The 20,063-nt window shown below is 47.8% G+C and overlaps 1 protein-coding gene across 2 annotated transcripts in view; it reads left to right on the forward strand.

Annotated features, from left to right (window-relative positions):
• Positions 1 to 20,063, forward strand: part of col24a1 (collagen type XXIV alpha 1) — a 454,588-nt gene that overhangs the window by 215,753 nt on the left and 218,772 nt on the right. For both annotated transcript variants that reach the window (XM_043698575.2, XM_043698577.2), the window contains 2 exons: positions 14,908 to 14,961; positions 16,437 to 16,481. In XM_043698575.2, coding sequence (XP_043554510.2) covers positions 14,908 to 14,961; positions 16,437 to 16,481 — 99 coding nt within the window. The remainder of the gene's footprint in view (positions 1 to 14,907; positions 14,962 to 16,436; positions 16,482 to 20,063) is intronic.

The following is a 20,063-nucleotide window of genomic DNA, read 5'->3' on the forward strand; positions in this document are numbered from 1 at the left end:
GGGGAAGGAGATGAAGGTGATAGGTCAGGGAGGAGAGGGTGGAGTGGATAGGTGGAAAAGGAGCTGGGCAGGTCGGACAAAGTCCGGACAAGACAAGGGGACAGTGTTGAGCTGGAGGTTAGAAACTAGGATGAGGTGGGGGAAGGGGAAATGAGGAAGCTGTTGAAGTCCACATTGATGCCCTGGGGTTGAAGTGTTCCGAGGCGGAAGATGAGACGTTCTTCCTCCCGGCGTCTGGTGGTGAGGGAGCGGCGGTGAAGGAGGCCCAGGATCTCCATGTCCTCGGCAGAGTGGGAGGGGGAGTTGAAATGTTGAGCCACGGGGCGGTTTGGTTGATTGGTGCGGGTGTCCCGGAGATGTTCCCTAAAGCGCTCTGCTAGGAGGCGCCCAGTCTCCCCAATGTAGAGGAGACCGCATCGGGAGCAACGGATGCAATAAATGATATTGGTGGATGTGCAGGTAAAACTTTGATGGATGTGGAAGGCTCCTTTAGGGCCTTGGATGGAGGTGAGGGAGGAGGTGTGGGCACAGGTTTTACAGTTCCTGCGGTGGCAGGGGAAAGTGCCAGGATGGGAGGGTGGGTCGTAGGGGGCGCGTGGATCTGACCAGGTAGTCACGGAGGGATCGGTCTTTGCGGAAGGCGGAAAGGGGTGGGGAGGGAATATATATCCTTGGTGGTGGGGTCTGTTTGGAGGTGGCAGAAATGTCGGTGGATGATTTGGTTTATGCAAAGGTTGGTAGGGTGGAAGGTGAGCACCAGGGGCGTTCTGTCCTTGTTACGGTTGGAGGGGTGGGGTCTGAGGGCGGAGGTGCGGGATGTGGACGAGATGCGTTGGAGAGCATCTTTAACCACGTGGGAAGGGAAATTGCGGTCTCTAAAGAAGAAGGCCATCTGGTGTGTTCTATGGTGGAACTGGTCCTCCTGAGAGCAGATACGGCGGAGGCGGAGGAATTGGGAATACGGGATGGCATTTTTGCAAGAGATAGGTTGGGAAGAGGTGTAATCCAGGTAGCTGTGGGAGTCGGTGGGTTTGTAGAAAATGTCAGTGTCAAGTCGGTCGACACTGATGGAGATGGAGAGGTCCAGGAAGGGGAGGGAGGTGTCAGAGATGGTCCAGGTAAATTTAAGGTCAGGGTGGAATGTGTTGGTGAAGTTGATGAATTGCTCAACCTCCTCGCGGGAGCACGAGGTGGCGCCAATGCAGTCATCAATGTAGCGGAGGAAGAGGTGGGGAGTGGTGCCGGTGTAATTACGGAAGATCAACTGCTCTACGTAGCCAACAAAGAGACAGGCATAGCTGGGGTCCATACGTGTGCCCATGGCTACCCCTTTGGTCTGGAGGAAGTGGGAGGATTCAAAGGAGAAATTGTTAAGGGTGAGGACCAGTTCGGCCAAACGAATGAGCGTGTCGGTGGAAGGGTACTGTTGGGAACGTCTGGAGAGGAAAAAACAGAGGGCTTGGAGGCCCTGGTCATGGCGGATGGAGGTGTAGAGGGATTGGATATCCATGGTGAAGATGAGGCATTGAGGGCCGGGGAAACGGAAGTCTTGGAGGTGGTGTCTCGAACGTATGTGGGGAGTTCCTGGACTCGGGGGGAATAGGACAGTGTCGAGGTCGGTAGAGATGAGTTCAGTGGGGCAGGAGCATGCTGAGACAATGGGTCGGCCAGGGTGGTCAGGTTTGTGAATCTTGGGAAGGAGGAAGAACCGGGCAGTGCGGGGTTCCCGGACTATGAGGTTGGAAGCTGTGGGTAGGAGATCTCCTGAGGTGATGAGGTTCTGTATGGTCTGGGAGATGATGGTTTGGTGATGGGGGGTGGGGTCATGGTCGAGGGGGCGGTAGGAAGAGGTGTCCTCGAGTTGGCGTTTGGCTTCAGCGATGTAGAGGTCAGTGCGCCAGACTACCACTGTGCCCCCTTTATCCGCTGGCTTAATGGTGAGGTTGGGATTGGAGGGCTGCGCGTTGTGAGGGTGAGAGGTTGGAGTGGGGGAGGGGGGTCGACAGGTTGAGGCGGTTAATGTCCCGGCGGCAGTTGGAAATGAAGAGGTCAAGGGCAGGTAATAGGCCAGCACAGGGTGTCCAGGTGGATGCAGTGTGTTGGATGTGGGCGAAGGGGTCCTCGGACGATGGGCGGGAATCCTGATTGTGAAAGTAAGCTCGGAGGCGGAGGCGACAGAAGAAATGTTCGATGTCACGGCGTGTATTAAACTCATTGATGCGTGGGCAGAGGGGGACGAAGGTGATCGTTCATCCTCAGTGAAGGGGAGGTCTGGAGGGATGGTGAAAACTCGGCAGGGCTGGGAGCTGGGAGCTGGTGTGGGTGTGGAGCTGGGAGTGGGGTCGGAGCCAGTACCTGGAGTGGCTGTGATGGTGGGGGGAATGGGGGTAGAGTCATGAGCAGGGGTAGTGTTCCCATCGGGGTTCTGGGGGTGGGGATAGTGACAGTGGGGTCTGGGGGGGGCGTGTCAGCAGAATGCAGGTGAATGGCGCTGGTGGGGGCGGAAGTGGTGGCAGATACAGCAGTAGGGGTGGCGGAAGTCACTGAGCATGTGGCATCAGCGATGATGTGAGGGGCGGAAGTGGCTGTGGGAGTGGCCATGATGGGGACAGAAGTGACATCATCAATCAGCGTGGGGGTGGTAGCTGCATCAGCCGCATGGCTAATGGCGTTTCCGAGGCCAGGGGAATCTTCTGGAATGTTTGAGGAGCGCTGGTTATGGAGCTGGGTAGATAAAAGTTTGTTGTACTTACAGTTTTTGATGTTTGAGATGGAGTTGAAATACTGTTTGTTGAGAGTATGGATTCTCCTGAGGATGTGGTACAGAGTGGGTCCTTTGCAATTCTGAGAGAGTGTGGCCCTCAGCTGAGGCAGGGCTGACTGTAGAGAGGTTAGGTGCCGGCGCATTGCTGCAAGCGTGGAGCGGAGGATCTTGAAGGAGAACCGTTGCTGGTGTTTTTGAATCTGTAGTCTGTACTGTTTGTCCTGTTCGGGTCCGAACTCTGCTGGTTTAAAGGTGGTCCGGAGTCCGTGTGGGATGAGTTGGTTACGGAGGCAGGTACTGAGGAAGCAAATGTGGCTGTGATAGCGAGTTTGTTTCAGGACATGGTTGAAGAGCTTCAGGGAAGAGGAAATGACTGGGAGTTGCAGTGGGAGAGGGATTCCCTGAGATCCTTGTAGAGAGAGGAGGAAAACTTCTTCAAGGCAGGCATCCTTGCAAGAGGATTCGCAGTAGAGTTAAAATCAATGAGGTAAAAACAATGACTGCAGATGCTGGAAACCAGATTCTGGATCAGTGGTGCTGGAAGAGCACAGCAGTTCAGGCAGCATCCGAGGAGCTTCGAAATTGACGTTTCGGGCAAAAGCCCTTCATCAGGAATAAAGGCAGAGAGCCTGAAGCGTGGAGAGATAAGCTAGGGGAGGGTGGGGGTGGGGATAGAGTAGCATAGAGTACAATAGGTCAGTGGGGGAGGAGATGAAGGCGATACGTCAGGGAGGAGAGGGTGGAATGGATAAGTGGAAAAGGAGCTGGGCAGGTCGGACAAGTCCGGACAAGACAAGGGGACAGTGTTGAGCTGGAGGTTAGAAACTAGGATGAGGTGGGGAAGGGGAAATGAGGAAGCTGTTGAAGTCCACATTGATGCCCTGGGTTGAAGTGTTCCGAGGCGGAAGATGAGGCGTTCTTCCTCCAGGCGTCTGGTGGTGAGGGAGCGGCGGTGAAGGAGGCCCAGGACCTCCATGTCCTCGGCAGAGTGGGAGGGGGAGTTGAAATGTTGGGCCACAGGGTGGTGTGGTTGATTGGTGCGGGTGTATCGGAGATGTTCCCTAAAGCGCTCTGCTAGGAGGTACCCAGTCTCCCCAATGTAGAGGAGACCGCATCGGGAGCAGCGGATACAGTAAATGATATTAGTGGATGTGCAGGTAAAACTTTGATGGATGTGGAAGGCTCCTTTAGGGCCTTGGATAGAGGTGAGGGAGGAGGTGTGGGCACAGGTTTTACAGATCCTGCGGTGGCAGGGGAAAGTGCCAGGATGGGAGGGTAGGTCGTAGGGGGGTGTGGATCTGACCAGGTAGTCACGGAGGGAACGGTCTTTGCGGAAGGCGGAAAGGGGTGGGGAGGGAAATATATCCCTGGTGGTGGGGTCTGTTTGGAGGTGGCGGAAATGTCGGCGGATGATTTGGTTTATGCAAAGGTTGGTAGGGTGGAAGGTGAGCACCAGGGGCGTTCTGTCCTTGTTGCGATTGGAGGGTCCCAACATTTCAACTCCCCCTCCCATTCTGCTGAGGATATGGAGGTCCTGGGCCTCCTTCACCGCCGCTCCCTCACCACCAGACGCCTGGAGGAAGAACGCCTCATCTTCCACCTCGGAACACTTCAACCCCAGGGCATCAATGTGGACTTCAACAGCTTCCTCATTTCCCCGTCCCCCACTCATCCTAGTTTCTAACCTCCAGTTCAACACTGTCCCCTTGTCTTGTCCGACCTGCCCAGCTCCTTTTCCACCTATCCACTCCACCCTCTCCTCCCTGACCTATCACCTTCATCTCCTCCCCCACTGATCTATTGTACTCTATGCTACTCTCTCCCCACCCTACCCTCCTCTAGCTTATCTCTCCACGCTTCAGGCTCCCTGCCTTTATTCCTGATGAAGGGCTTTTGCCCAAAACGTCGATTTTACCTGTCCTCGGATGCTGCCTGAACTGCTGTACTCTTCCAGCACCACTAATCCAGAATCTGGTTTCCAGCATCTGCAGTCATTGTTTTTACCTTGCAAATCCCCAGGCCTGTCTTTCACCGCTGGTCCTACCTCAGTGTCACTGCCTCTGCCAAAGTAGCACCTAATACTGGGTTCCCGTGCTCACCCCTCCAACTGGCCAGCTCCCCCACTCTTACCCGCTGAAATGGCCCAGTAAACCACCCAGCTCAAGGGCATTGAGGAATGGGTGACAAATGCCCACATTCCATGAAAAAATAAAGAAGGAAACAAAAGCGCGATTGTTTAGAAGTGAGGAAGGAATGAAGTATTGCTGATTGCAAGACAAGGACCTTGCTACTTGCTGAAGTCACATATGCCTTCCATTAACGGCTGGTTAGAATACAGGACTGAGATTGGGTCTGTTCACCACAACTCTCACAGAGGGAGGTAGTTTCTGAGGATGTGGGCTGTACAGTTTGATAAATTGCTGCTGGTGAAGATGTGTTTGTGCCGAGTGTGTGTGGAGAATGTGTTATTGGTTGTGATTATAATAGTGACCCACCATCACTCCCAATTTTTCACTGTCTGAGAGACATCAGTTCTCTCATGTGATTCCCTTCAGTACAGTAGATGGTGAACAATTCACTGGAAGGTGTAGAGGGAATAGTTTAAATTCCGAGCCAGGGTGTTCAGGGATGCTGTCAGGAAGCACTTTATCACATAAGCATTCCTGGGAATCTGGAAGTCTCCTACACCATCCATCCACAACCCCTGCAGCCCCCACCCCAAACAAAAGACAATTGAGAACTTCAAAATGATGCGCTGAGATTGATAAATGTCTGCTCAGCATTGTTTATAAACCTGGGATATTCAGGGGGAAGTAAAGTACAGATACCAAGAGCTGAACAGATGATGGAACAAACAAGAGGGGCCGAATGGCCTCCTCCACTGCATAGATTCATACAGTGCTGAAAGGCCCTTCGACCCATCAGGTCTGCACCAGCATAGCTATCACTGAAGGCACACTAATCCCAATTTCCTGCACTTGCTCCATATCCGTGAATGTTTGAAAAGTTCATCCAAATATTGTTTAAATGTTGTAAGGTTTCCCGCTTCTGCTACCCTCCCAGGCAATGTATTCCCGATTCCCACCACCCACTGAGTGAAAATATTTTTTCCAAAATCCCCTCTGAATATCCTGCCCCTTACCCTAAAACTATGCCCTCTCGTGACTGATCTCTCAATTCTCCCAGTCCATACCCCTGATCATCCTATACACCTCAATCATGTCCTCCCGCAGTATTCTCTGCTCTCGAGAAAACAATTGAAGGCTACTTCCTCTATCCTTTCTGAACATTAAGGCTATAATCATGTTCAGAAGACAATATGCCAATAAATGTAGGTTGTGGTTCTCACTGGGGAGTCTTGTGTTCTGACAAAAACATTGAAGTTTGGTAAAGTGGGTGATATGGTGACTCGGTGGTTAGCGCTGCTGTCTCACAACACCAGGGACCTCAGCTCGATTCCAGCCTTGGGTGTCTGTCTGTGTAGAGCTTGTACATTCTCCCAGTGTCTGTGTGGGTTTGTGCTCTGGTTTCCTCCCACTGTCCGAAGATGTGTAGGTTAGGGTGAATTGGCCATGGGCACTTGCCCAAAGTGTCTAGCAATGTGTAGGCTGGGTGAATTAGCCGTGAGAAATGCAGGGTTACAGGGATGGGATAGCTTGGTGGGTCTGGGTGGGACATTCCCTGGAGGGCCGGTGTGGCCTTGATAGACCAAATGGCCTCTTTCTGCACTGGAGAGGTTCTACGAAAGCCTCTAAGTTTCTCTGGATGCTTAGCTGGCACAACTTCAGGGGTTTTACTCAGCTTTCTGAAATTCTCAAAGTCGGCACAGGAATATACATTTCACTGGATGTGGGATCTTGAAATGATTAAATTGCTCCTATGTTGTCTTCTGCTTCAATCTCCCTGTAACTCCAACAAGAAAATCACGCTGCTTAACAAACAATCAAAAATGTGCTCAATAATTTAACATTCCAACTTGGAAGCTCTGATATAAACCAAATAGATTGCAATTCTATTACTTTCAGAGACATAAGATTTATGTTTCAAAAACACCTTTAAACACCCTCTGAGGACCCAAAGTGTTGGGACGTAATGAAATGCAGTTACTGTTGTAATGTAAGAAACACAGCAGTCAATTTGCACAGCAAGATCCCACCTATAGTAATGCAATCACCACCTCGGTTGTTTGTATCAGTGAGGGCCCTAACTGAAACAAACCCTAACTGTAGGGTGACAGAGCCACACAACATTATGACAAGTTAGGGTAGGGTTGACGGGGAAAAACTGTTCTCATTGGCTAATGGTACAAGATCAAGTGGCATCAGATCTACAGTTTAGAGAAAGAGATGCTGGAGGAGGATGAGGAAGAGCTATTAAGCATCGAGTGTTAGTGACCTGGAATTCAGTGCTGATGAGGCTGCTGAAAGGAGGAAGTGTACTTGAAGGACTGTAGGAACAGAGCAGGGCACTGGGACTGAAACAATGACAGAAGTTACTAGAGAAACTCAGCAGGTCTGGCAGCATTTGTGGAGAGAGAAAGCAGAGTTAGCATTTCAGGTCCAGTATCCCTTTTTCAGAACTCACTGGGACTGACTGGCTTGCTTTACTTGGACAAAGTTAGAAGTCACACGACACCTAGTTAGAGTCCAACAGGTTTACTTGTCCTTTTATTTGCTCCTTTGTCTAGGGAACTGATGAAGGAGCAGTGCTCCAAAAGCTTGTGATTTCAAATAAACCTGTTGGAATATACCTGCTGTCATGTGACTTATGACTTTGTCAACCCCAAACAAACACTTGTATCTCCATGTTTTTACTTGGAGAGCCGGCATGAACTCATTGGCCTCGATCATGGCATGATTCTCAGCTGGAAAATTATGTAGAGCTCTGGGCATCACATATTTTGCAGGGTGTCCAGGTGTTGGAGAGGGTGTGGAGGAGTTAACCAGGATGTGACCAGGAATGAGGAATTTTTGTTTTGTGGAGAGACTAGAGACACCAGGAACTTATACAATTCTAACAGGACCAGGCAGGGCAGATACATGAAGAATGGTCCCAATGACTGAGGGTCACGGTTTAACGATAAGAGTTGGTCATTTAGGACTAAGATGAGTCTGTGAAATTCTCTACCACAGGAAACTGTTGAGGCCAAAATATTGAAAACATTCAAGAAAGATGTGGACACAATTGTCAGAATTAATGGGATCCAAGAATATAGAGTGAAAGCATAAAGAGGGGACTGAGTTGGATGACCAGCCATGATCATATAGAATGGCTGAAGTGGATCAAAGGGCAGAATGGCCTCCTCCTGTTCCTGTCCTATGATTCTGTTGTTTGGGATTGGAATGCTATTAAAATGAGTCCGAAATATTCACAAGAATTAGTACATTGGGTATACATTGTGCATTCACAACATCAGTAAAATGTGAGGGTAAGGTAAAGTTGGATAAACTTGGAGATGACATCAGAAATACAAAAAAAAATTCAGATGAAACGGTGACGTGTGTTGATCCCTCAATCAATGTTGCAAACTGGTAATATGGCTGTGAGAGCTTCCTGTGTACCAATTGGCTGTTGCAGTTTGTACATGACGACAACCACTTGCATGATATTGTGCTCCCGATGTAGAGAAACATGTCAAAGTGTACCACAGAAGCTGTATCACTCGAAATAATGGCAACAAGCTAGACATGGAGTATCTTCCTAAATAAGAACTGAAGGAAAGAATAGGAAAGGAATTTCAGAGCTTAGAGCCCAGGCTGATGAAGGAGTGGTGATCGACGCAGAGTCACAACGTTTATTCAATGATAACGCGCTTTGGGACACCTTAAGGTCCACAGAAGTTCTGATATAAGTGCAAGTCCTTCTGACAGATTAGCCATCTTGTCTTGACCTGCTCTCTGGTAAACACGTTCTGAAATGAGAAACTGTTTCAGACACTCAGTGTGGATGGCACTCGGTTTTATAAATTGTCAAACTGAAGAAAAGCAAAAAGCCCTTCAATAAATCGGTGGCACTTCAATGAAGTCAGTTTACAAACCGGGATGTGCTGCAGTCTCGTCAGAGGGTTGGTGTGGACCGAATGGCCTGTTTCCACACTGTCAGGATTCTATGAGTATCTGGCAGTACAACTCTTGTCAATCTACTGGGATTAAGCTGCTTACATCCAATGAGCCACAAGGAGGCGTCAAATCCTTCTTTATTTGCTACTCTGATACAGTCAGGATTACAGTCAGGAATCATTCCATTACATTTGAAAACTGGATTATTCCAAGTGGAAAGATATATTTTTACTTTATATTGATAAGTATTATGTTAATGGTCAGATGAGGTGATCGTTGATTCTATCAATATGCCTGATGTCATGAGAAATTTGAGCCCTGTAGATTGGGAAAACTATTCCCAATGGGTGAAAAGATCGAGAACAAGAACATAATACAGACATGATGGGCCAAATGGCCTCCTTCCAAATAGCAACAATTAGGTGATTGTTATTTATGTTGTAGCTCAGTTGTAGAGGGTTGTGGGATCAAGTCTCACTTGAGAGAGACAAAAGCAGAAACTGCTGGAAAAGCTCAGTGGGTCTGGCACCACCTGCAGAGAGAAATCGGTTAATGCTTTGCATCCAGTAACTCAACATCACCAGAGAGACTTGAGCATTGAATGTAGATTGACAGAGAGCTGTACTGTCACAAGATCAGTACTCATAGAATCCTGACTGTGGAAACAGGCCATTCAGTCCATACCAATCCTCTGAAGACCATCCCACCCAGATCCACCCCTGTCACCCTGTATTTCCCACAGTCAATCCACCTGAACTGCACATGTTTGGATTGTGGGAGGAAAACCACGCAGAAATGGGGAGTATGTGCAAACTCCACATAGACAACCGCCCGAGGCTGGGATGGAACATGGGTCCCTGTTGCTGTGAGACAGCCGTACTAACCACTGAGCTACCATGCTGTCGGGGGCTCAGTACTGAGGGGATCTGCACTGTTAGATGCATTGGCAATGATTGTCATTGTTGTAGGTCTATGTGTGACTTTGATATTTCCTGTGCTTTTTATTGTGCATTACCCAGTTTTTCACAGAAATGTCAGGCCATCCCTTTGCACAGAATTGTCCTGAACTCACAGACCTATTGACCATCTGCTCTGTGCTGGCTTTATACAGCCTGGTCCAACCTGTCTTCACTTATCCCTATCACCATATTCCTCATTTCTTATCTTGCGTGTTTATCAAGCTTCCCTTAATTGTACCAACAATATTCACCTTGAACGGTCCCTGTGGGAGTCTGTCTACATCCCTATTACTTGCTGGATGATGAAGCCTCCCTCTGGGTTATATAATGACCGACAATTGTATTGGCCCTTTCCCTGGATATCCCTCACCCCAGCCCCATGGGAAGAAACATTTTCTCTATTTCAATATTATCAAACCTTTTCATAATTTAAGGATTTCAGTCAGGTGATTCTGTTTCCTTGAGTAAGGGTTTCTGGTCTGTCCCACCTTTCCCACTGGTTAAAGGTTTTATTTCTGGGAAGATGAGCCAAAGGCCATGTGGATTTAGGCCATGGATCAGCCAAGATCTCATTGAATGGTGGAACCGGCTTGAGGGGCTGAATGGCCTACTCCTGTTCCTATGGAATGTGAGAACATCGTGCTTAGGAGCTTGAGTAGGTCCCTTGGCCCCTTGAGCTATTTGATAAGAGCAAGGTTGAGTTGGTTGAGGTCTCATCTCCCCTTTTCTTTCTGCCCCCATAGCCCTAGACTCTCATATCAGTCAAAAGACATCTAACCCGGCCTTGATAAGTGTTGGTAGCTCAGTGCTGACTCAGTGCAGACCTCACTTTCTCCTCAGTGAACGGAAGGGCATCCTCTGTACGATTCTACAAATAAATTCAACAACCCAGCCTCCTCTATTTTCTTGGAATAAAGAATTCCGGAGACTATAGATCCTCTGACACAAAAAAAACTTCACCTTTAAGAGGGAGACCTCCAATTGTTGAACCTTACTCTGGCAACAGTAAGAACTGCAGATGCTGGGAGTCACAATTGATAAAATGTGGAGCTGGAAAAGCACAACAGGTCAGACAGCATTGAAGTTGCAAGAAAGTTGATGTCTTGGGGCAAAGGTCCTTCATCAACACTCAAAACATCGACTTTCCTGCTCCTCTGCTGCTGTCTGATCTGCCGGGCTTTTCCAGCTCCACATTTTATCAACTGTGAATCTTCAGTTTCTGCAGTCCTTACTGTTTCCAAGTTATTGAAAACTATGTAGATAGGCCGACTAGAGGGGAGGCCATGTTGGATTTGGTGTTTGGCAATGAGCCAGGCCAGGGGTCAGATCTCTCAGTGTGAGAGCATTTTGGTGACAGTGATCACAACTCCCTGACCTTTAATATAGTCAGGGAGAGGGATAGGAGCAGTTGGTATGGGAAAGTATTTAATTGGGGGAGGGGGAATTACGATACTATTAGGCAGGAACTGTGGAGCATAAATTAGGTACAAGTGTCCTCAGGGAAATGCATGACAGAAATGTGGAGGTTGTTTAGGAAGCCCTTGCTGATAGTGCTGGAAGGGTTTGTCCCACTGAGGCAAGGAAGGGAAGAACCCTGAGTGACAAGGGATGTGGAACATCTATATTGGGGAGACAGGCCGCCTACTTGCGGAACACCTCTGGGACACCCGGACCAACCAACCCAACAACCCCTGGCTCAACACTTCAACTCCCCCTCCCACTCCACCAAGGACATGCAGGTCCTTGGACTCCTCCATCACCAGACCATAGCAACACGTCGGTTGGAGGAAGAGCGCCTCATCTTCCACCTAGGAACCCTCCAACCACAAGAGATGAACTCAGATTTCCCAATTTCCTCATTTCCTCTCCCCTCACCTTGTCTCAATCCCAACCCTCGAACTCAGCACCACCTTCCTAACCTGCAATCTTCTTCATGACCTCTCTGCCCCCACCCCCACTCCGGCCTATCACCCTCACCTTAACCTCCTTCCACCTATCGCATTCCCAACACCCCTCCCCCAAGTCCCTCCTCCCTACCTTTTATCTTAGCCTGCTTGGCACACTTTCCTCATTCCTGAAGAAGGGCTCATACCCGAAACGTCGATTCTCCTGCTCCTTGGATGCTGCCTGACCTGCTGCGCTTTTCCAGCAACACATTTTCAGCTCTGATCTCCAGCATCTGCAGTCCTCACTTTCTCCTATGTGGAACATCTAGTCAAGAGGAAGAAGGAAGCTTACTTAAGGTGGAGGAGGCAAGAATCAGACAGGGCTTTAGAGGGTTACAAGGTAGCCAGGAAGGAACCGAAGAATAGCTTTAGGAAAATTAGAAGAGGGCATGAAAAAATGTTAGCGGATAGGATTAAGGAAAACCCTAATCCTCTTGTTCCTACACTTATGTCCAGAGTGAGGGTAGGGCCGATCAGGGATAGTGGAGGGAACTTACGCCTGGAGTCAGAGGAGATAGGGGAGGTCCTTAATGAATACTTTGCTTCGTATATACTAGTGAGAAGCAGCTTGACATTTGTGAGGACAGCATGAAACTGGCGGATATGCTCCAACAGGTTGATGTTAAGAAGGAGGATGTGCTGGAAATTTTGAAAAACATAAGGATAGGTAAATCCCCTGGCAGGATATACCCAAGGTTATTCCAGGAAGCGAGGGAAGGAATTGCTGCACTTTTGGTGATGATCTTTGCATCTTCACTTTCTACTGAAGTAGTGCCAGATGATTGGAGGGTGGCAAATGTTATTGCTTTGTTCAAGAAAGGGAATAGGGATGATCCTGAGAATTACAGACCAGTCAGTCTTATGTCAGTGGTGGGCAAATTATTGGAGAGGATTCTGAGAGACAGGATTTGTGATTATTTAGAAAAGCATAGTTTGATTAGAGATAGTCAGCATGGCTTTGTGAGGGGCAGGTCATGCCTCACAAACCTTACTGAATTCTTTGAGAATGTGACAAAACACATTGATGAAGGTAGAGCAGTGGATGTGGTGTATATGAATTTTAGCAAGGCATTTGATAAGGTTCCCCAGGGTAGGCACATTCAGAAAGTAAGGAAGTATGGGATACAAGGAAATCTGGCTGTCTGGATACAGAATTGACTGACCCATAGAAGACAGAGGGTGGTAGTCAATGGAAAGTATTCAGCCTGGAGCTCAGTGACCAGTGGTGTTCCGCTGGGATCGATTCTGGGACCTCTGCTCTTTGTGATTTTTATAAATGACTTGGACAAGGAAGTAGAAGGCTGGGTTAGTAAGTTTGCCAATGACACGAAGGTTCATGGAGTGATGGATAGTGCGGAGGGCTGTTGCAGGTTGCAGCAGGACATTGACAGGATGCAGAGCTGGGCTGATAAGTGGTAGATGGAGTTCAACCTGGAAAAGTGTGAAGTGATTCATTTTGGAAGGTCGAATTTGAATGCAGAATACAGGGTTAAAGGCAGGATTCTTAGCAGTGTGGAGGAACAGAGGGATCTTGGCGTACACGTCCATAGATCCCTCAAAGTTGCCACCCAGGTTGATAGAGTTGTTAAGAAGGCATATGGTGTGTTGGCTTTCATTAGCAGGGAGATTAAGTTTAAGAGCCCCGAGGCTACACTGCAGCTTTATAGGGCCCACTTGCAATTGTGTTCAGTTCTGGTCACTTCATTATAGGAAGGATGTGGAAATTTTAGAGAGAGTGCAGAGGAAATTTACCAGGATGCTGCCTGGACTGGAGGGTATGTCTTATGAAGAAAGGCTGAGGGATCTAGGGCTTTTCTCATTGGAGTGAAGAAGGATGAGACGTGACTTGATAGAGGGGTACAAGGTGATGAGAGGCATAGATTGAGCGGATAACCAGATACTTTTTCCCAGGGCAGAAATGGCTATCAGGAGGGGCCATAATTTTAAGGTGATTAGAGGAAGGTTTAGGGGAGATGTCAAAGATAGGTTCTTTACACAGAGAATGGTGGGTACATGGAATGCACTGCCAGCGGTGCTAGCAGAGTCAGAGACATTAGGGACATGTAAGCGGCTCTTGCATAGACCCATGGATGACAGTAAAATGAAGGGTACATAGGTTATTTGATCATAGAGTAGGATAAAAGGCTGGCACAACATCAAGGTACGAAGGGCCTGTACTGTGCTGGACTGTTCTATGTTCATACTGCAAAGCTTCTTCCAAGGCTGCCCACTTTCCAGAGGTTTTCCTCCTCCCTCTGAAGAGAGCTCAGTGAATGTCTCTCCCACTGTGACCCCCTGGTTATCTCCGCTGCCCTGCAGCTCATCACCCATACTCATTCACAATCCTGCCTCTATAGCCACGTGTCCTTCCTCAGCACCTGTCTGTGCAACCAGCTTGTCCCCCATGGGCCTAAGATAATGTCTCCTGTTCCCTGAATGCTGCCTGACCTGCTGTGCTGTTCCAGCAATAAAGTTTCAACACAGATAATGTCAGACCACCCCTTATAAGGGATCATCCTTGTGAACCTTTGATACATTTTCTGAAAGGTTTCATAATGTGGAGTGTAGGTTATGCACAGCCCGTGTTTCAAATGTGATTCAGAATGGCCAAGTGGTTAAGGTGTGGTTAAGATTAAGATTCCATGGGCATATGTCTACGTTGGTAGCTGGGGTATTTTTGGGTGGTACGGTGGCTCAGTGGTTAGCACGGCTGTCTCACAGCGCCAGGGACCTCTGCTCGATTCCACCTTTGGATGACTGGCTTGGTGGAGTTTGCATATTCTCCCCATGTCTACGTGGGCTTCCTCCCACAGACCAAAGCTGTGCAGGCCAGGTGAATTAGCCATGGCCAATGTTATTTGAAAAAAGCAAAAAAAAAGAGATAAGAAATGACAAGAGAGGGCACGGCCCGTGCTCGGAAGCCCTCCCCCTCCACCCTGTTGTGTCCAGGAATGTGCAGGCTAGGTGGATCAGCCATGGGAAATACAGGGTTCCAGGGATAGGGTTGGAGGTGGGTCTGCATGGAATACTGTGCACACTCAATGGGCTGAATGGCCTGCTTTCACACTGTCGGGATTCTGTGATTCGAATTTGAGTTTAATACAACCGCCTTGCCGTCCTGTGGAAACAGCTCGTGACACTTGCCTTGCTGATGTGGAATTTATTCTTTGTTTTCACAGGGATATCCAGGTGCTATTGGAGCAAGAGGCCCTCCTGGTTCTGATGGCAACCTAGTGAGTTACATCCACCAATCGTTCTTGCTCATTATACTTTCTGGCTTAAAGGGAAACTGTGTTGACAGCTGTGTAAAGATTAGAACCATCCATTGAAGTGGAATCCCTTGTGACACATGCCCACAGGCACTCGCAGTCCCTGCAAGAGCAAATACCCTGAAGATCAGGGCGAGGATTAATACATTACCCCACAGTTTCCCCTTCCATCAAAACCTGCCTCAGAAAAAATTCAGCTGTTTACAATGACTCTGACCCAGTAATGCGTGCATTTTCTGCAGTTATGCTGTTGCTGCAAAATTAGGGGCAGAATTTGCATTGCAGATGAATGCAAAATGAGTTGCTTTTGTTTTGAATATGTTTCAGATAAATCTTTCCTCTCCGGAAGCCACAATACACTCTCTGATTCTATGAGGGCATTTTTTTTAAAAACATCTCCATAAATGTTAAAAGAAAAATAATCAAATGTATAAGTGTCTGTTTGGTCCGTTGCTCGTAGCCACTCCTAGCAAGAGGTCAGCTGGTCTCGGTATATCAAAGTCAGAAGTCACATGACACCAGGTCATAGTCCCACAGGCTTATTTGAAATCACAAGCTTTCGGAGCGCTGCCCCAGTCCTAACCCCTTGGTCAGCGCTCCAAAAGCTTGTGATTTCAAATACACCTGTTGGACTATAACCTGGTGTCAGGTGACTTCTGACTTTGCCTAAACGTGATAGCCTTGGGTGGAACCAGACCATTGTTTACCCTCCACTCTTTAATGTTTAGAAATGAAACATGTGATGAGGGAGAGGCAAGGCAGGAAGTTGTTGCTGCTGTAGTCCTCAGCAACATAAACGGCACCAAAAAGCTGCCACTCCTCCTGACGGGAAATTCCAAGAAACTGTGATATTTTGTGAAATGTCCAGACATGAAGCCCCCGTAGAGGAAGAGGCGAGTGAGACCACCTGAATGATCTGCTACATTATTGAGGAAAGTGGGTCAAATGGAATGTTCAATCGCTTACCCACCTCTTTCTGAAGAGTAGGGATGCTTTGACGTTTCACGCTGTCAGCACAAATCCAGGTTTAACTCCATCCATGACACAACAGACTCCTTGGAAGACTGGGTGCTCAGCAGAATAGGAGTTTTGAGTCCTCCTGGATCTAACTCCATGAGATATAGGAGCAGAATTCAGTCCATTGAGTCTGCTCCAAATGTTTTTCTCAATGACTTTCAGAGCAGGATGTCAGACCATTGTATAATGTGAACAAATGGGAAAATTAAGGCATTTGTTCCATATTGGCTGAAGCACTGTGCATCACTCTGGGTTATTTTCACATGGGCCACAGTTGTAGATAAACCAGGTCACACATGGCCATCCTCAAAGCTCCCCTGTTTATAGACAGTTCCCATATGATTGAAATTCACTTTATGTTTGTCCATTGGGTGTAACAGGTTGTCAGTGTGAGAAACTAACATGGAACTTAATACTTGCAGGGATTGCTCGGAGGAATTGGTCAGCCTGGATTTCCTGGCCTCACTGTAAGTGATTTAGGGAAATACAGTTTTCTGTTTACACAGTACTGTCTTACTCTTCAACTGTTCAATGTGGAGGATGAAGGGATGATCTGATTGAAAGTGTTTAAGATGATTGAAGAATTTGATTGGGTCAGGAGAGTTAATCTGTCTCCTCTGTGAGTGAAAGGGTTGATATGGGAGTCCGGGACAAGGGTTAGCACCTTCCAATGTGAACCAGGCCATTCAGGGGGTAATGTCAGGAGGCACATCCTCACAATGAGGGCAATAGCAGTCTCAAAGCCTTCCCTCAAAAAGTCATTGAGACTGGGAATCAGGGATGGTGCTCAATTAATAATTTCAAGACTGATTTTTTTTTTGTTCATTTGTGAGATTAGGGTGTCACTGGCTAGGCCAGCATTTATTGCTCGGCCCTAATTGCCCAGAGGGCAGTTAAGGGGCAATCACATTGCTGTGGGTCTGGAGTCACATGTTGGCCAGACCAGGTCAGGATGGCAGATTTCCTTCTTGAAAGGACATTGATGAACCAAATGAACTTCTTTCCCCAAAAACCAACAACCGTTTCATGGTTTTATTTAATATCATTTTTTTTGCATTGAACATTTTTTAATTTATTTGTGGGACATGGGTGTCTCTGACTGGGCCAGCATTTACTGCCTGTCCCTAGTTGCCCTTGAGAAGGTGGTGATGAGATGTCGTTTTGAACTGCAGTGTGGAGGGGCCAGTCTTGGACAGGGGTGGACAAAGTTAGAAATCACACAATACCAGGTTATAGTCTGACAGGTTTATTTGGAAGGACAAGCTTTTGGAGCGCTGCTCCTTCATCAGGTAGCTAGTGAACCGCTGCAGTCCATGTGCTGTAGATAGATCCACAATGCCCTTAGGGAAGGAATGCCAGGATTTTGACCCAGTGACAGTGAAGGAATGATGATATGTTTCCAAGTCAGGATGGTGAGTGGCTTGGAGGGGAATATGCAAGTGGTGGTATTCCCATGTATCTGCTGCCCTTGTCCTTCTAGGTGAAAGTGGTAGTGGGTTTGGAAGGTGCTGTCTGAGGATCTTTAGTGAATTTCTGCAGTGCATCTTGTAGATAGTACACACTGCTGCTACTGAGCGTCAGTGGCGGAGGGAGTGGATGTTTGTGGATGTGGTGCTAATCAGGCGGGGGCTGCTTTGTTCTGGATGGTGTCAAGTTTCTTGAATTCTTGGAGCTGCCCCCATCCAGGCAAGTAGGGAGTATTCCATCAGCCTTCTTACTTGTTCCTTGTAGATGGTGGACAGACTTTGGGGGATCAGGAGGTGAGTTACTTGCCGCAGTATTCCCAGCCTCTGACCTGCTGTTGTAGCCACTGCATCTATGTGGTGAGTCCAGGTCCTTTTCTGGTCAATGGTAACCCCCAGGATGTTGATAGTAGGGGATTCAGTGACGGTAACCCCCGGGATATTGATAGTAGGGGATTCAGTGACGGTAACCCCCGGGATATTGATAGTAGGGGATTCAGTGACGGTAACCCCAGGATGTTGATAGTAGGGGATTCAATGACGGTAACCCCCGGGATATTGATAGTAGGGGATTCAGTGACGGTAACCCCCGGGATATTGATAGTAGGGGATTCAGTGACGGTAACCCCAGGATGTTGATAGTAGGGGATTCACAGATGGTAACCCCCAGGATGTTGATAATGGGGGATTCAGTGACGGTAACCTGTGGGCGGCACAGTGGCTCAGTGGTTAGCACTGCTGCCTCACAGCACCAGGGACCCAGGTTCGATTCCAGCCTCGGGTTACTGTCTGTGTGGAGTTTGCACATTCTCCCCCATGTCTGCGTGTGTTTCCTCTGGGTGCTCCAGTTTCCTCCCACAGTCCAAAGATGTGCAGGTCAGGTGAATTGGCCATGCTAAATTTCCCATAGTGTTAGGTGCATTAGTCAGAGGGAAATGGTTCTGGGTGAGTTACTCTTCGGAGGGTTGGTGTGGACTGGTTGGGCCAAAGGGCCTGTTTCCACACTGTAGGGAATCTAATCTCTAACCCTCAGGATGTTGATAGTGGGGGATTCAGTGATACTAACCCCCAGGATGTTGATAGTGAGGGATTCAGTGATGGTAACCCCCAGGATGTTGATAGTAAGGGATTCAGTGATGGTAAACCCCAGGATGTTGACAGTGGGGAATTCAGTGATGGTAACCCCTGGGATGTTGATAGTGGGGGATTCAGTGACGGTAACCCCCAGGATGTTGATAGTGGGGGATTCAGTGATGGTGACCCCCAGGTTGTTGATCATGGGGGATTTGCTGAATGTCAAGGCGCAATGGTTAGATTGTCTCTTCTTGATGATGGTATTTGTGTGGCGTGAATGTCACTTGCCACTTGTCAGCCCAAGCCTGGATATTGTCCAGATCTTGTTGCATTTGAACATGGATTGCTTCAGTGACTGAGGAGTTGGGAATGGTGCTGAGCATTGTGCAATCATCAGCGAACATCCCCACTTCTGATCTTATGATAGAGGGAAGGTAACCTGGGGGTTACCGATACTGAATCCCTCACTATCACCATCCTGGGGATTACCATCACTGATTAAGCAGGTGAAGATGGTTGGGCCTGGGACATCCTCCATCTTCCATGGTAGCTTCTGAACTTTAGACCTCAGGACCTTACCTGAGTCTCTGGGATAGTTGTCTTGTGAAAACGCCACTAAATCTTCTCCTCCCCTTACCGTTTTGAGAGAGTTTGGTTCAATGAGGGTATTATGGTGGCCAAATGGAATGATGGTATAGGTCAGTTTGGATCTCATGTAATTGCAGAATATTATTCATGTTACATGCACACACCAAAACAGAAATTGCGAGAAATGCTCAGCAGGTCTGGCAGCATCTGTGGAGAGAAATCAAAGTCAATGTTTCAGCCGAGGGACCCTTCCTCAGAAACCCATTATTAATGTATGGTTATGGATAGGTTTTGTTTTTATAATTGTCATATTCACGCAGCCTACAGTTTTGGCAAGTACTGCTTAAAGCTATTCTGCAAGGAACTATCTTGGTAAGCAACTGCCGTTTCTAATTATCACTTTATGAGCATTTTCTAATGCACTTGTCAGGACCTTCTTGTAAGTCCTTGGCCATCAGTCAATCAATGGGTGTTTTCTAGATCTCAGAATCTAACAGCTGTTCTGAAGACAAGTTAATCTCTGTGTTTTACATGGGAAGCATGCCAGTTGCAAATGGCTCATAAATTACTGCTGTTAATGGAAGAACGTTGAGGGAAATGAAGCCACGTGGGAAATAATTTAGACTGATACCAACTGAAGAAGTTTGTTCGGCCCATTGCCCCTGTGCTAGCTGCTTGAAAGTATTGTTCAATGGATCTCCAGTCCCCACAAGTTATTGTTGAATCCGTTTCCAATGCTCTGTCACTCAGTGCGGTTCCAGATTACAACTACATAACACATTGAAAACAAATTCTCTTTATCATACTCTCTTGTTCCTTGCTTGAATAAAATCCCCTCTCTTTACTGACCCTCCAGGCAGTGGAAAGGGTGTTTCTCTTCAACCCTTCAAAGTTGTTAACAAATCTCCTCTTAATGGTTTATTT

This window comes from Chiloscyllium plagiosum, unplaced genomic scaffold, assembly GCF_037043375.1.
Source record: "Chiloscyllium plagiosum isolate Xiang-an unplaced genomic scaffold, Cpla_swu_hap1 HiC_scaffold_9, whole genome shotgun sequence".
Taxonomy (NCBI): Eukaryota; Metazoa; Chordata; class Chondrichthyes; order Orectolobiformes; family Hemiscylliidae; genus Chiloscyllium; species Chiloscyllium plagiosum.